Source organism: Salvelinus alpinus, chromosome 7 (genome assembly GCF_045679555.1).
Source record: "Salvelinus alpinus chromosome 7, SLU_Salpinus.1, whole genome shotgun sequence".
NCBI classification, from domain to species: Eukaryota; Metazoa; Chordata; class Actinopteri; order Salmoniformes; family Salmonidae; genus Salvelinus; species Salvelinus alpinus.
Window position 1 is genome coordinate 74,640,347 of NC_092092.1, and position 14,003 is coordinate 74,654,349.

General features: G+C 36.1%; 1 protein-coding gene across 7 annotated transcripts in view; it reads right to left on the reverse strand.

Moving 5' to 3' along the window:
- Nucleotides 1-3: 3 nt before the first annotated feature.
- The window catches only part of LOC139581655 (C4b-binding protein alpha chain-like), a 63,541-nt gene continuing 49,541 nt past the window's right edge, over nucleotides 4-14,003 (reverse strand). Inside the window, exons 7-8 of one of the 7 annotated variants that reach the window (XM_071411645.1) lie at nucleotides 4,974-4,991; nucleotides 4-2,032 (exon numbers count right to left, since the gene is read on the reverse strand). In XM_071411645.1, the coding sequence (XP_071267746.1) occupies nucleotides 1,938-2,032; nucleotides 4,974-4,991 (113 nt within the window). In that variant the 3' untranslated portion in view covers nucleotides 4-1,937. Of the gene's footprint in view, nucleotides 4,992-5,339; nucleotides 6,687-14,003 lie in introns of those variants that run through there. The other 6 variants (XR_011676263.1, XR_011676262.1, XR_011676261.1 and 3 more) reach the window with 6 other exon arrangements.

Sequence of the window (14,003 nt, forward strand, 5' to 3'; positions counted from 1 at the left end):
AAATGTATTATAAAATGTATACATATTTATTAACACGTTCAAACAAACAAGCAAATATAAATAACATATGTTCTCTAATTTTACATTTCCTAATGACCTGCCTCGCATACCCCCGGGTGGGCCACACCTATCAGGCTGAGATGATGAGACTGCAACGCAACACAGACATTGAAACAGAAATGTTGTTGGGAAAGGGTTGCAAAAATGTGTTTTAGACATTAACTGTGATTTCATTATTTACTCATTAATGTGAAATTGTCTAACTGTCGTCAAGTAAAGCCCTGAAGTCTGGTGTTTTAATGGTTTCTATGCAGGGGCAATGGCCGAGCTGCAATAAAGGTCTGGCTTGCATGATTCATTCAGCTTTACTGTGTCTGTCATGACGTCTCCACACCTGTACCACGATGCAACGCACCTTACAAAGTCTTGTTTTAGTCTTATTGAATCATCGCTGGTCTGCATTGCACTGTGGTATAGGTGTGTAGGTGTCATGGCAGATGCAATGGAGCTGAGTGACATTTATCATGCAAGCCATATCTCTATGCAACTTAGCCATTGAGCAAGTAGACTAATGTCAATAGCAAATTGGGAAGCCTAATTGATTTATTCCAAGGCCCATTTTCAAAACCTATGTATAATTATTGGAGAAAAGGGCTGGGTATAAGACTCAGTCAGGGGTAACTCTGTCATATAAAGAAGTGTCAATGCATTTGCAATAATATATAAATGTTCAACAGGCCTGTATTTCATGCTCCATAGTTAATGAATGAATTAACCCACTAGTCAATAGCAATGGAAATAGCAGTGTTGCCAGTGCACTCACTCTGTGGATGATGTCTTGGGCACTGTTGTGGTCGCACCAGGAGGAGCAGCGATTAGACTGACAGACTGACTGACAGACTGACTGACAGACTGACTGACAGACTGACTGACAGACTGACTGACAGACAGACAGTAGTAACACCAGTAACACTTCTCAAGCAGTTGTAATAGTGACAGGGCTGCTAGGGATGATGATTACCTGGGTGGAAACAGGATATATTTTGCAAACATGAGAGATCACTCCCTGATGAGACCATTCATCTTCACTGCCAGAACAATCCTCATTCAATGTGATGGAGCTGTCCATGCGACTAGCCCGGTTACCAGCGATTAGAGACGGACGTGTCCAAGTTGGATGAGGAAGGGGAGGAAGGGGGGACAGCCGGGGGTTAGAGAACTGCCTGCCTATTAGGGTGTTAGGGGCGGCGCCCCACTTGTGATTGGTCAAAAAGCCCTCTTGTGATTGTAAAATAAATAAAATAAAATAAAATAAATATATATATATATATATATATTGTAACGTCAGGTGAATGATGGGTGTAGAGTCAGGCGCAGAGAGAGCAAAAGTTTTACGGGAACAAAACGCTTTAATGTCCACAGTGAAAACAGGAACAGGTACAAAAGGGGTGACGCCAAAACAAAGGCGCAAACACAACCCACAGACCACTGTTTAAAATAAGCTGGACAGCGAAAAACCCACAATCAAATAATCCACTCCCGACGTAACATGAACACACAAAATAAGCCCGCACAAACACTAGCGGGCGAAACTAACCTAAATAGTACACCTCCCAAAACCCCAACAAGAAACAGGTGAAAACAATTAGACAGACATAAACGAAAAGGAAAAAGGGATCGGTGGCAGCTAGTAGACCGGCGACGACGACCGCCGAGCGCCACCCGAACGGGAAGGGGAGTCACCTTCGGTAGTATTCGTGACATATATATATACAGTACCAGTCAAAAGCTTGGACACACCTACTCATTCAAGGGTTTTTCTTTATTTTCACTATTTTCTACATTGTAGAATAATAGTGAAGACATCAAAACTATGAAATAACACAAATGGAATCATGTAGTAACCAAAAAAGTGTTAAACAAATCAAAATATATATTTATATTTGAGATTCTTCAAAGTAGCCACCCTTTGCCTTGATGACAGCTTTGCACACTCTTGGCATTCTCTCAACCAGCTTCATGAGGTAGTCACCTGGAATGCATTTCAATTAACAGGTGTGCCTTGTTAAAAGTTAATTTGTGGAATTTCTTTCCTTCTAAATACATTGAAGCCAATTAGTTGTGACAAGGTAGGGGTGGTATACAGAAGATAGCCCTATTTGGTAAAAGACCAAGTCCATATTATTGCAAGAACAGCTCTAATAAGCAAAGAGAAACGACAGTCCATAATTACTTAAAGACATTAAGGTCAGTCAATGAAAGTTTCTTCAAGTGCAGTCGCAAAAACCATCAAGCGCTATTAAAAAATCTTTAAATTCTTTATGGAGTAAATGTATGGAGTAAAAATAATATTATTTTCTTAAGGAATGTAGTGAAGTAAAAGTTGTAAAAAAATATGAATAGTAGTGTAAAGTACAGATACCCCAAAAAACGATTTCAGTAGTAGTGGCCATGTACAGTTGAAGTCGGAAGTTTACATACACTTAGGTTGGAGTCATTAAAACGTGTTTTTCAACCACTCCACAAATTTCTTGTTAACAAACTATAGTTTTGTAAAGTCGGTTAGGACACCTACTTTGTGCATGACACAAGTAATTTTCCCAAAAATTGTTTACAGACAGTATCACAATTCCAGTGGGTCAGAAATTTACATACACTAAGTTGACTGTACCTTACAGCTTGGAAAATTCCAGAAAAGTATGACATGCCTTTAGAAGCTTCTGATAGGCTAATTGACATAATTTGAGTCAATTGGAGGTGTACCTGTGAATGTATTTCATGGCCTACCTTCAAACTCAGTGCCTCTTTGCTTGATATCATGGGAAAATCAAAATAAATCAGCCAAGACCTCAAAAAATTATTGTAGACCTCCACAAGTCTGGATCATCCTTGGGAGCAATTTCCAAATGCATGAAGGTACCATATTTATCTGTACAAACAATAGTATGCAAGTATAAACACCATGGGACCACACAGCCGCCATACCGCTCAGGAAGGAGACACGTTCTGTCTCCTACAGATGAACGTACTTTGGTGCGAAGTGCAAATCAATCCCAGAACAACAGCAAAGGATCTTGTGAAGATGATGGAGGAAACAGGTACAAAAGTATCTATATCCACAGTAAAACGAGTCCAGTATCAACATAACCTGAAAGGCCGCTCAGCAAGGAAGAAGCCACTGCTCTAAAACCGCCATAAAAAAAGCCAGACTACGGTTTGCAACTGCACATGGGGACAAAGATCGTACTTTTTGGAGAAATGTCCTCTGGTCTGATGAAACAAAAATAGAACTTTTTGGCCATAATGACCATCGTTATGTTTGGAGGAAAAAGGGAGAGGCTTGCAAGCCGAAGAACACCATCCCAACGGTGAAGCACGGGGGTGGCAGCATCATGCTGTGGGGTGCTTTACTGCAGGAGGGATTGGTGCACTTCACAAAATAGATAGCATCATGGGGCAGGGAAATTATGTAAATATATTGAAGCAACATCTCAAGACATCAATCATGAAGTTATAGCTTGATCGCAAATGGGTCATACATATGGACAATGACCAAGAGCATACTTCCAAAGTTGTGGCAAAATGGCTTAAGGACAGGAAAGTCAAGGTATTGGAGTGGCCATCACAAAGCCCTGACCTCAATCCCATAGAAAATGTGTTGGCAGAACTGAAAGAGCGTGTGCGAGCAAGGAGGCCTACAAACCTTACTCAGTTACACCAGCTCTGTCAGGAGGAATGGGCCAAAATTCACTCAACTTATTGTGGGAAGCTTGTGGAAGGCTACCCGAAACATTTGACCCAAGTTAAACAATTTAAAGGGAATGCTACCAAATACTTCTTGAGTGTATGTAAACTTCTGACTCACTGGGAATGTGATGAAAGAAATAAAAGCTGAAATAAATCATTCTCTGTACTATTATTCTGACATTTCACATTCTTAAAATAAAGTGGTGATCCTAACTGACCTAAGACAGGGAATTTTTACAAGGATTAAATGTCAGGAATTGTGGAAAACTGAGTTTAAATGTATTTGGCTAAGGTGTATGTAAACTTCTGACTTCAACTGTACCTATAAAGTGGTACAATCTGGCCATGTACCTATAAACTGGTAAACTTGATTGTAGTGGCTTCCTTTCCTCTTTACCATAGCCACTGCCCTAGCCTGAAGTGGGGTTGTTTCGTACGCATACAGTTCACACTCAAGGTTTCCAAATGGCCAAAACATTCGATGAGATCCAGGGATATGGTGCAAAAAAAGGTTTATTCTTCTTATATCTAACAAAACAATGATTCTCCAATCAACTTAAAGCATAGATTACTTGACATGGAAAATACATAATATGACCTGTCTGTCTGTCTGTATGGTCAAAAAACTATACCACTCCCGCGTCTAGCAAGGACTCCTCCCACCGAAGGCCCAACTTCCTGCCTTTATCCTAACACACTTACCACAGTACAAGTGTGGACTGTATGCGTTCGAAACAACCCCGCTTCAGGCTAGGGCAGTGGCTATGGTAAAGAGGAAAGGATGCCACTACAATAGATCAACATGACTTGGGAATCTATTTTGTGAATTTCAGCCAGGAATTCCATGTCACATGAATGGAAACCCCAGCCAGCCTAGCCCATAGACAAGGGGTGCATCCCAAAGTAACCTGCTGTCCAACATTGCCATGTGCAGTCTGTAAGGGTGCATCCCAAATGGCACCCTGTTCCCTATATACAGTACCGTGCTACTGTTAATCATAGCCATATGGACCCTGGTCAAAAGTAGTGCACTATAAAGGGAATATGGTGTCATTAGGGATGTAGCCTATGTCAGCAGTGGTTGGTTCAGTTCCTTCATATGAAAGCAGAAGATGCCACAATGTTGTAAGCTTTTTCTGGCAGACTCACTATACAACTATCAATAGGCTCAAAACAGACAAGAAAAATGTTCTGGAATGACAACGTGGACGAAATCATGTACCTACCTAGGATTGATGGAAATTCTGAAACACACACACACACACACACACACACACACACACACACACACACACACACACACACACACACACACACACACACACACACACACACACACACACACACACACACACACACACACACACACACACACACACACACACACACACACACACACACATACATAGGGGTTAGACACATGCACACTCTCACGCTCTCTCACACACAAATACCACTCAAGAGTACCACAGCTCAAGTCGATATATTATGTGGGTATGTAAAGCTCAAGTGAATACTTTGCTGACCTCTAGTGGTAGAGAGGGAGAAAAGTGTCTGGCTAAAGATATATGGAATTATACCAGAAGTCAAGCTACTTTTTAGAAGACATTTATTTTTACTACTGTAAAAGCTACATGTGTAAAGGTTCATTTTGATGTCCTGAATGTCCTTCCGAATGTGATGAATTTAATAGTTTTTTAAAGTCTAAATCTGTCATTTCCTCATGCAGGGGAACTTGAGTTCTACCTCCGGGATTGAGTTGTAAACCCTGTTAAAAAAATTCTCTGAAAAAAGGACAAGTTATGAAATTGCGGGACGTACAAAAGTTGGATTGACACCATAAAAAGTACACCTCAATAGAATGAAAAACAATACAATACAAAACAATAGAATGAGCTGAATGAACCACCCTAGGCTTCACAGCACAATATAACTGCAGACTACAGAGATAACCTACATACAGTATATAACGTAAAGAGAGAACCTACAGAGATAACCTATGGAGATAACCTACAGAGATAACCTGCAGTGATAACCTACAGAGAATACCTACAGTGATAACCTACAGTGATAACCTACAGAGAATACCTACAGAGATAACCTACAGCGATAACCTACAGAGATAACCTACAGTGATAACCTACAGAGAATACCTACAGAGATAACCTACAGAGAATACCTACAGTGATAACCTACAGTGATAACCTACAGAGAATACCTACAGTGATAACCTACAGTGATAACCTACAGTGATAACCTACAGAGAATACCTACAGTGATAACCTACAGTGATAACCTACAGAGAATACCTACAGAGAATACCTACAGTGATAACCTACAGTGATAACCTACAGTGATAACGTACAGAGAATACCTACAGTGATAACCTACAGAGAATACCTACAGTGATAACCTACAGTGATAACCTACAGTGATAACCTACAGTGATAACCTACAGTGATAACCTACAGAGAATACCTACAGTGATAACCTACAGTGATAACCTACAGTGATAACGTACAGAGAACTTACAAAAAGTGATGCAGTATAATGGAAAGGAACACATGAAAACAGTTGTGCATACAGCAATGCAAATAATTACTTATAAACCCCCCAATGACTTACTGAGTACACCTTCGACTGCATCTTTAATCTGGGAAAATAAACTATTTTCAGCTTCAGGGTTGGTGTCTTCCGACACTATAACGCAAACAGAAGTTGTCATAGAAATTAGTTTTTCAGATCTTCGTCGGGTGTCTTGCTGTAACAGCAGAGCAGACCGCATCTCCTCCTACCATGTCTTGGAACAGGTAACTAGTTCAAGGTCCTGTACTCTCTGCTTTCATTGTAAGACGATGCTAATTCTGAATTAATATCCACCATTCTTGACAAAATGATAAAATATGAAACCATTAGGTCGAACATCCGGTCAGCAAATGCTGAAACATAAACACAAGAAGATCATCTTAAAATAGGGTTACAATTATGTAACAGTGTTCTAATACCTAGACAAGAGGTTATGTGATGATGTTCTAATAACTAGGACACGTCCATTATGTCATAGTGTTCTAATAACTAAGACAAGTCCATTATGCCATAGTGTTCTAATAACTAAGACAAGTCCATTATGTCATAGTGTTCTAATAACTAAGACAAGTCCATTATGTCATAGTGTTCTAATAACTAAGACAAGTCCATTATGTCATAGTGTTCTAATAACTAAGACAAGTCCATCATGTCATAGTGTTCTAATAACTAAGACAAGTCCATTATGCCATAGTGTTCTAATAACTAAGACAAGTCCATTATGCCATAGTGTTCTAATAACTAAGACAAGTCCATTATGTCATAGTGTTCTAATAACTAAGACACGTCCATTATGTCATAGTGTTCTAATAACTAAGACAAGTCCATTATGCCATAGTGTTCTAATAACTAAGACAAGTCCATTATGCCATAGTGTTCTAATAACTAAGACAAGTCCATTATGCCATAGTGTTCTAATAACTAAGACAAGTCCATTATGTCATAGTGTTCTAATAACTAAGACACGTCCATTATGTCATAGTGTTCTAATAACTAAGACAAGTCCATTATGTCATAGTGTTCTAATAACTAGGACAAGTCCTTTATGTCATAGTGTTCTAATAACTAAGACAAGTCCATTATGTCATAGTGTTCTAATAACTAAGACAAGTCCATCATGTCATAGTGTTCTAATAACTAAGACAAGTCCATCATGTCATCGTGTTCTAATAACTAAGACAAGTCCATTATGTCATAGTGTTCTAATAACTAAGACAAGTCCATCATGTCATAGTGTTCTAATAACTAAGACAAGTCCTTTATGTCATAGTGTTCTAATAACTAAGACAAGTCCATTATGTCATAGTGTTCTAATAACTAAGACAAGTCCATCATGTCATAGTGTTCTAATAACTAAGACAAGTCCATTATGTCGTAGTGTTCTAATAACTAAGACAAGTCCATTATGTCATAGTGTTCTAATAACTAAGACACGCCCATTATGTCATAGTGTTCTAATAACTAAGACAAGTCCATTATGTCATAGTGTTCTAATAACTAGGACAAGTCCTTTATGTCATAGTGTTCTAATAACTAAGACAAGTCCATTATGTCATAGTGTTCTAATAACTAAGACACGTCCATTATGTCATAGTGTTCTAATAACTAAGACACGTCCATTATGTCATAGTGTTCTAATAACTAAGACAAGTCCTTTATGTCATAGTGTTCTAATAACTAAGACAAGTCCATTATGTCATAGTGTTCTAATAACTAGGACAAGTCCTTTATGTCATAGTGTTCTAATAACTAAGACAAGTCCATTATGTCATAGTGTTCTAATAACTAAGACAAGTCCATTATGTCATAGTGTTCTAATAACTAAGACAAGTCCATTATGTCATAGTGTTCTAATAACTAAGACACGTCCATTATGTCATAGTGTTCTAATAACTAAGACACATCCATTATGTCATAGTGTTCTAATAACTAAGACAAGTCCATTATGTCATAGTGTTCTAATAACTAGGACAAGTACATTATGTCATAGTGTTCTAATAACTAGGACACGTCCATTATGTCATAGTGTTCTAATAACTAAGACAAGTCCATTATGTCATAGTGTTCTAATAACTAAGACACGTCCATTATGTCATAGTGTTCTAATAACTAAGACACGTCCATTATGTCATAGTGTTCTAATAACTAAGACAAGTCCATTATGTCATAGTATTCTAATAACTAAGACAAGTCCATTATGTCATAGTGTTCTAATAACTAAGACAAGTCCTTTATGTCATAGTGTTCTAATAACTAAGACAAGTCCATTATGTCATAGTGTTCTAATAACTAGGACAAGTCCTTTATGTCATAGTGTTCTAATAACTAAGACAAGTCCATTATGTCATAGTGTTCTAATAACTAAGACAAGTCCATTATGTCATAGTGTTCTAATAACTAAGACAAGTCCATTATGTCATAGTGTTCTAATAACTAAGACACGTCCATTATGTCATAGTGTTCTAATAACTAAGACAAGTCCATTATGTCATAGTGTTCTAATAACTAAGACAAGTCCATTATGTCATAGTGTTCTAATAACTAAGACAAGTCCATTATGTCATACTGTTCTAATAACTAGGACAAGTCCATTATGTCATAGTGTTCTAATAACTAGGACAAGTCCATTATGTCATAGTGTTCTAATAACTAGGACAAGTACATTATGTCATAGTGTTCTAATAACTAGGACAAGTCCATTATGTCATAGTGTTCTAATAACTAAGACACGTCCATTATGTCATAGTGTTCTAATAACTAAGACCCGTCCATTATGTCATAGTGTTCTAATAACTAAGACACGTCCATTATGTCATAGTGTTCTAATAACTAAGACAAGTCCATTATGTCATAGTGTTCTAATAACTAAGACAAGTCCATTATGTCATAGTGTTCTAATAACTAGGACAAGTCCATTATGTCATAGTGTTCTAATAACTAAGACACGTCCATTATGTCATAGTGTTCTAATAACTAGGACAAGTCCATTATGTCATAGTGTTCTAATAACTAAGACAAGTCCATTATGTCATAGTGTTCTAATAACTAAGACACGTCCATTATGTCATAGTGTTCTAATAACTAAGACAAGTCCATTATGTCATAGTGTTCTAATAACTAAGACAAGTCCATTATGTCATAGTGTTCTAATAACTAAGACAAGTCCATTATGTCATAGTGTTCTAATAACTAAGACACGTCCATTATGTCATAGTGTTCTAATAACTAAGACAAGTCCATTATGTCATAGTGTTCTAATAACTAAGACAAGTCCATTATGTCATAGTGTTCTAATAACTAAGACACGTCCATTATGTCATAGTGTTCTAATAACTAAGACACGTCCATTATGTCATAGTGTTCTAATAACTAAGACAAGTCCATCATGTCATAGTGATCTAATAACTAGGACAAGTCCATTACGTCATAGTGTTCTAATAACTAAGACACGTCCATTATGTCATAGTGTTCTAATAACTAGGACAAGTCAATTATGTCATAGTGTTCTAATAACTAGGACAAGTCCATTATATCATAGTGTTCTAATAACTAAGACACGTCCATTATGTCATAGTGTTCTAATAACTAGGACAAGTCCATTACGTCATAGTGTTCTAATAACTAAGACACGTCCATTATGTCATAGTGTTCTAATAACTAAGTCAAGTCCATTATGTCATAGTGTTCTAATAACTAGGACAATTCCATTATGTCAAAGTGTTCTAATAACTAAGACACGTCCAATATGTCATAGTGTTCTAACAACTAAGACAAATCCATTATGTCATAGTGTTCTAATACTTAGGACAAGTCCATTATGTCATAGTGTTCTAATAACTAAGACACGTCCATTATGTCATAGTGTTCTAATAACTAAGACCCGTCCATTATGTCATAGTGTTCTAATAACTAAGACACGTCCATTATGTCATAGTGTTCTAATAACTAAGACAAGTCCATTATGTCATAGTGTTCTAATAACTAAGACAAGTCCATTATGTCATAGTGTTCTAATAACTAGGACAAGTCCATTATGTCATAGTGTTCTAATAACTAAGACACGTCCATTATGTCATAGTGTTCTAATAACTAGGACAAGTCCATTATGTCATAGTGTTCTAATAACTAAGACAAGTCCATTATGTCATAGTGTTCTAATAACTAAGACACGTCCATCATGTCATAGTGTTCTAATAACTAAGACAAGTCCATTATGTCATAGTGTTCTAATAACTAAGACAAGTCCATTATGTCATAGTGTTCTAATAACTAAGACAAGTCCATTATGTCATAGTGTTCTAATAACTAAGACACGTCCATCATGTCATAGTGTTCTAATAACTAAGACAAGTCCATCATGTCATAGTGTTCTAATAACTAAGACAAGTCCTTTATGTCATAGTGTTCTAATAACTAAGACACGTCCATTATGTCATAGTGTTCTAATAACTAAGACAAGTCCATTATGTCATAGTGTTCTAATAACTAAGACACGTCCATTATGTCATAGTGTTCTAATAACTAAGACAAGTCCATTATGTCATAGTGTTCTAATAACTAAGACAAGTCCATTATGTCATAGTGTTCTAATAACTAAGACAAGTCCATTATGTCATAGTGTTCTAATAACTAAGACACGTCCATCATGTCATAGTGTTCTAATAACTAAGACAAGTCCATCATGTCATAGTGTTCTAATAACTAAGACAAGTCCATTATGTCATAGTGTTCTAATAACTAAGACACGTCCATTATGTCATAGTGTTCTAATAACTAAGACAAGTCCATTATGTCATAGTGTTCTAATAACTAAGACAAGTCCATTATGTCATAGTGTTCTAATAACTAAGACAAGTCCATTATGTCATAGTGTTCTAATAACTAAGACACGTCCATTATGTCATAGTGTTCTAATAACTAAGACAAGTCCATTATGTCATAGTGTTCTAATAACTAAGACAAGTCCATTATGTCATAGTGTTCTAATAACTAAGACACGTCCATTATGTCATAGTGTTCTAATAACTAAGACACGTCCATTATGTCATAGTGTTCTAATAACTAAGACAAGTCCATCATGTCATAGTGATCTAATAACTAGGACAAGTCCATTACGTCATAGTGTTCTAATAACTAAGACACGTCCATTATGTCATAGTGTTCTAATAACTAGGACAAGTCAATTATGTCATAGTGTTCTAATAACTAGGACAAGTCCATTATGTCATAGTGTTCTAATAACTAAGACACGTCCATTATGTCATAGTGTTCTAATAACTAGGACAAGTCCATTACGTCATAGTGTTCTAATAACTAAGACACGTCCATTATGTCATAGTGTTCTAATAACTAAGTCAAGTCCATTATGTCATAGTGTTCTAATAACTAGGACAATTCCATTATGTCAAAGTGTTCTAATAACTAAGACACGTCCAATATGTCATAGTGTTCTAACAACTAAGACAAATCCATTATGTCATAGTGTTCTAATACTTAGGACAAGTCCATTATGTCATAGTGTTCTAATAACTAAGACACGTCCATTATGTCATAGTGTTCTAATAACTAAGACCCGTCCATTATGTCATAGTGTTCTAATAACTAAGACACGTCCATTATGTCATAGTGTTCTAATAACTAAGACAAGTCCATTATGTCATAGTGTTCTAATAACTAAGACAAGTCCATTATGTCATAGTGTTCTAATAACTAGGACAAGTCCATTATGTCATAGTGTTCTAATAACTAAGACACGTCCATTATGTCATAGTGTTCTAATAACTAGGACAAGTCCATTATGTCATAGTGTTCTAATAACTAAGACAAGTCCATTATGTCATAGTGTTCTAATAACTAAGACACGTCCATCATGTCATAGTGTTCTAATAACTAAGACACGTCCATTATGTCATAGTGTTCTAATAACTAAGTCAAGTCCATTATGTCATAGTGTTCTAATAACTAGGACAATTCCATTATGTCAAAGTGTTCTAATAACTAAGACACGTCCAATATGTCATAGTGTTCTAACAACTAAGACAAATCCATTATGTCATAGTGTTCTAATACTTAGGACAAGTCCATTATGTCATAGTGTTCTAATAACTAAGACACGTCCATTATGTCATAGTGTTCTAATAACTAAGACCCGTCCATTATGTCATAGTGTTCTAATAACTAAGACACGTCCATTATGTCATAGTGTTCTAATAACTAAGACAAGTCCATTATGTCATAGTGTTCTAATAACTAAGACAAGTCCATTATGTCATAGTGTTCTAATAACTAGGACAAGTCCATTATGTCATAGTGTTCTAATAACTAAGACACGTCCATTATGTCATAGTGTTCTAATAACTAGGACAAGTCCATTATGTCATAGTGTTCTAATAACTAAGACAAGTCCATTATGTCATAGTGTTCTAATAACTAAGACACGTCCATCATGTCATAGTGTTCTAATAACTAAGACAAGTCCATTATGTCATAGTGTTCTAATAACTAAGACAAGTCCATTATGTCATAGTGTTCTAATAACTAAGACAAGTCCATTATGTCATAGTGTTCTAATAACTAAGACACGTCCATCATGTCATAGTGTTCTAATAACTAAGACAAGTCCATCATGTCATAGTGTTCTAATAACTAAGACAAGTCCTTTATGTCATAGTGTTCTAATAACTAAGACACGTCCATTATGTCATAGTGTTCTAATAACTAAGACAAGTCCATTATGTCATAGTGTTCTAATAACTAAGACACGTCCATTATGTCATAGTGTTCTAATAACTAAGACAAGTCCATTATGTCATAGTGTTCTAATAACTAAGACAAGTCCATTATGTCATAGTGTTCTAATAACTAAGACAAGTCCATTATGTCATAGTGTTCTAATAACTAAGACACGTCCATCATGTCATAGTGTTCTAATAACTAAGACAAGTCCATCATGTCATAGTGTTCTAATAACTAAGACAAGTCCATTATGTCATAGTGTTCTAATAACTAAGACACGTCCATTATGTCATAGTGTTCTAATAACTAAGACAAGTCCATTATGTCATAGTGTTCTAATAACTAAGACAAGTCCATTATGTCATAGTGTTCTAATAACTAAGACAAGTCCATTATGTCATAGTGTTCTAATAACTAAGACACGTCCATTATGTCATAGTGTTCTAATAACTAAGACAAGTCCATTATGTCATAGTGTTCTAATAACTAAGACAAGTCCATTATGTCATAGTGTTCTAATAACTAAGACACGTCCATTATGTCATAGTGTTCTAATAACTAAGACACGTCCATTATGTCATAGTGTTCTAATAACTAAGACAAGTCCATCATGTCATAGTGATCTAATAACTAGGACAAGTCCATTACGTCATAGTGTTCTAATAACTAAGACACGTCCATTATGTCATAGTGTTCTAATAACTAGGACAAGTCAATTATGTCATAGTGTTCTAATAACTAGGACAAGTCCATTATGTCATAGTGTTCTAATAACTAAGACACGTCCATTATGTCATAGTGTTCTAATAACTAGGACAAGTCCATTACGTCATAGTGTTCTAATAACTAAGACACGTCCATTATGTCATAGTGTTCTAATAACTAAGTCAAGTCCATTATGTCATAGTGTTCTAATAACTAGGACAATTCCATTA